The sequence below is a fragment of the Trachymyrmex septentrionalis genome, unplaced genomic scaffold (assembly GCF_001594115.1).
Source record: "Trachymyrmex septentrionalis isolate Tsep2-gDNA-1 unplaced genomic scaffold, Tsep1.0 scaffold87, whole genome shotgun sequence".
Classification (NCBI taxonomy): domain Eukaryota; kingdom Metazoa; phylum Arthropoda; class Insecta; order Hymenoptera; family Formicidae; genus Trachymyrmex; species Trachymyrmex septentrionalis.
Genome location: NW_017306059.1, coordinates 678,775 through 682,442, shown reverse-complemented (window position 1 = coordinate 682,442; position 3,668 = coordinate 678,775). Strand labels below are relative to the sequence as shown.

Sequence of the window (3,668 nt, the reverse complement as noted above, 5' to 3'; positions counted from 1 at the left end):
TGTATATATACTCTCTCTCTCTCTCTCTCTCTCTCTCTCTCTCTCTATATATATATATATATATATATATATATATATATATGAGTAATTATATATAATGTTTATATTTCTTACTTTGAAAGAGCAAATGTAGAATGAGATCCCTGCCATGCCATATTTTCCATGCTTTATGTTTGAATAGCAATTTATAGAAAGAATAGTCATACGTACTATATATGCACGCTTTACATGATCACGATGCGTCACTGATTTACTGATAGCTCTGACACAACTTTTTTAGTTTCATATAATTTTTTCAGATAAAGATTTCTGTGCAATGTTTATTATTTTTACGACTACATGTTACACACTTAATGTTTGCGTTTATTATTCAATGATTCTTTATTTTATGCAATATGAAATTTAGAATTTTACTTTATTGTTAGATAGAAATTGTTTGATTTTAGAAAATCTGTTGCTAACAAAGTTGTTCACTTTAAAACAGATTTAACTATTTCATAATATATAGTTTTTATGTAAGAGAGATTGTTAAGCAAAAACTATATATTTTAAATATCTTAAAATAATATATATATAAAATATAATATATTTTTTTATTTTAAATTATAAAATTTATATTTAATCTTCAAGATAATACGGAACACTAAAAAATTGCCATATGTCTGTCATTATCTTCAGGTAATAATCATAGCAATTATAGGTGCCTATAATTTCTTAATATTTTAAAGCAATTGCAATCAAACAACTGTATATAAGCTAATATTTGAGATGAGACAAATAAAAATACAATTAGAAAACTATTTATCACAAAATATTTCTTTTAATGATTTAATGATTCTGACAATCTTATAAAACTAAATCGTTACAAAACATTTGTCTAATTAATTCTTTTCGTCTTTTCAGTTGTTCTCATTGGAGATTCTGGAGTAGGAAAAAGTAATCTGCTATCCCGATTTACAAGAAACGAATTCAATTTGGAATCAAAGTCTACCATCGGAGTCGAATTTGCAACACGCAGTATACAAGTAGATGGTAAAACCATCAAAGCCCAAATTTGGGATACAGCTGGACAAGAGCGTTATCGTGCGATTACCTCTGCGTAAGTTTAATTTTACATTTAATAAAAAAATATGAAGATAATAATAGCTTATTTACAATTATTTTAAGTAATGTCATTATATGAATTATAACATGAAAGTTATATTCTTTAATGTTACTAAAAATATTGAGAAACAAAAATAGATAGTACATTCTTGACAGAACTTTTGTTTTTTAAATTAAGTGATAGCATATTATGAAAGCTTTGATCTTTTTTAGTAAAAGTTACATTTTGTAGGCAGTTATTTATTATTATTAATATTATTATTAGAATGATCACATCATATTCAGATATTCTCGCAATTAAATTTAAAAGGATAAGTTTTGAAAATTTGATATATTATCCAATATTGATCCAATTGAACTTATAGAAAAATTAATAATTGATTATGTATTAATGAGACATGTCAAAATTATTTTACTTTTAAAGTAATTACATAATTAAACTTCTATTATTTTTTAAACAATTAATTATATATTTAAAAAAATGTAGACAAACAAAAGTGTAGAAACTTATTTCACCTAAAATTGGTATTCATTAAACTTGATATACGATATATACATATATCAATAAGCTTTCTCTATTTACTAGATATTACCGCGGAGCAGTTGGTGCACTACTCGTGTATGATATTGCAAAACACCTGACGTATGAAAATGTAGAAAGATGGTTACGAGAATTACGGGACCATGCTGACCAGAATATTGTGATCATGTTAGTGGGAAATAAGTCAGACTTAAGGCATCTGCGTGCTGTTCCAACTGACGAGGCTAAAGCGTTTGCTGAAAGAAATGGCTTATCTTTCATTGAAACATCCGCTTTAGATTCAACTAACGTTGAGACAGCGTTTCAAAACATATTAACAGGTAACTCTCTTAATTATAATTTTGTACATAGAATTTATTGTTTTCGAAACAGATTACAATTTTATACTTTTTTCACTCAAAAATTAACTTTAATCAATTTCTTTTAAATTCAAATGCATATATAGAATCAAGGTCTGACTATATGCTTTCCATTTAGTGACACAAGTTGACACAGCATTATCTTTCTTGAATATTTAGTGAATAATAAAGATAGAATATCACTTGTGTTGAAATTACTAAATAAAAAACATGTAGTCTTTCTACTAATAGTCTTTCCTACAGAGCTATACTTTATTCAATGTTGTTTCATAAAAGTTAGCATACACTGAATTGATTATTAAATAATTGAAAACTATGTTAAAACTGTAATAGCTAACATATTTTGGTATCATCCATGAAATCAATTATACGTATGTGTAGTTATCAATAATATACATATATATTTGTGCTAATTTTTGGTATTATAAAATATAGAATTTTTTAATTTTACGAGTTAAAATTGCAATATTACAATAGAATTAAAATTGTATGTTTTTCGTGTAATATTTGCATTAAAATACTATTATAATATAATTTTTTAATATTTTTTTAATATTTAATATGTATTACACTTTATTAAGATAAATACTTGTCTGTATCAGAGTTAATATTTATTGTAATGATAAACATCATGCGTATTTTATTGTTTCATTTAATAAAAATTTTTTATTTTTACAGAAATATACAGAATCGTATCGCAAAAACAGATACGAGACCCACCTGAAGGTGATACAATCCGGCCACAAAATGTAGAACAAATTGAAGTCAAACCAACGATGAATGCTGAGGGAGTGCGTAAGCAGTGCTGCCAGTGACTCACCTTGTTGCTTAAAATGTGTGTACACATATATACAGTATGAATATCATGGAAGTACAGTTGGGGATAATATTTAATTTCTAACGGAAAAGATTTTGTTTATGATGCAGTAAAAAGTTTCTGGAATGATCATTTGTATAATAGGATAGATTTAATATAAGGAAACTATATGGTTAGTTTATTATATTATTAATGTTAACTTGATTGTAAATTGAGTTAATTTTAACATATATCAAAATTAAATATTATTAAAGACACTTCTATCATGTTTCTTTCATTCCAATAATTTGTATTCTACTGTTGATCGTATTGAAGTTGTTTATTTCTATCATGTACATACAGCTACAGTCTCTTATACATAATTTTCTAAAATAATTAAAATAATTAAAATATTTAAGTTTTTTTTCTTCAACAGATTATATTGTAGATTTAAAATCTACATAAGATATTTCAAAATAACTAGATGTTTAATATATTTCTTGATTAATTCAAAATTGATTTTCTCAATGGATATATCAAGTCAATGTTGTTTTCGAATAACTAATATTCGAAAATAAAAGATATTTGTGAATCAAATTTCAAGAACAAATGAATAATAAAACTATACTTTTCAAATAATTTTAAGAATTTCAATGTGAGACTTACATGTAAAAACACTGAAAATTGGAATATTAATAATAAGGACTTCTATAGAGAAAGAAAAAGAAATAAAGGAAATATTGGCTTTGAATTGGTTAAAGAATTTGTTGTTAAAAGGACCCCCGATGACTTTCGAATATTCTATATCGTTAGATCACAAATGCTTTATAAAATATAAAAATCAGTTCGTGTTCAACATAAATATGTA

The 3,668-nt window shown here is 24.9% G+C and overlaps 1 protein-coding gene across 1 annotated transcript in view; it reads left to right on the top strand.

Annotated features, from left to right (window-relative positions):
• LOC108755261 (ras-related protein Rab-11A-like) overlaps window positions 1-3,668 on the top strand; it is a 7,146-nt gene that overhangs the window by 2,028 nt on the left and 1,450 nt on the right. The window contains exons 2-4 of the mRNA XM_018498161.1: window positions 904-1,099; window positions 1,691-1,965; window positions 2,683-2,839. Of these exons, the coding sequence (XP_018353663.1) occupies window positions 904-1,099; window positions 1,691-1,965; window positions 2,683-2,819 (608 nt within the window). The 3' untranslated portion in view covers window positions 2,820-2,839. The remainder of the gene's footprint in view (window positions 1-903; window positions 1,100-1,690; window positions 1,966-2,682; window positions 2,840-3,668) is intronic.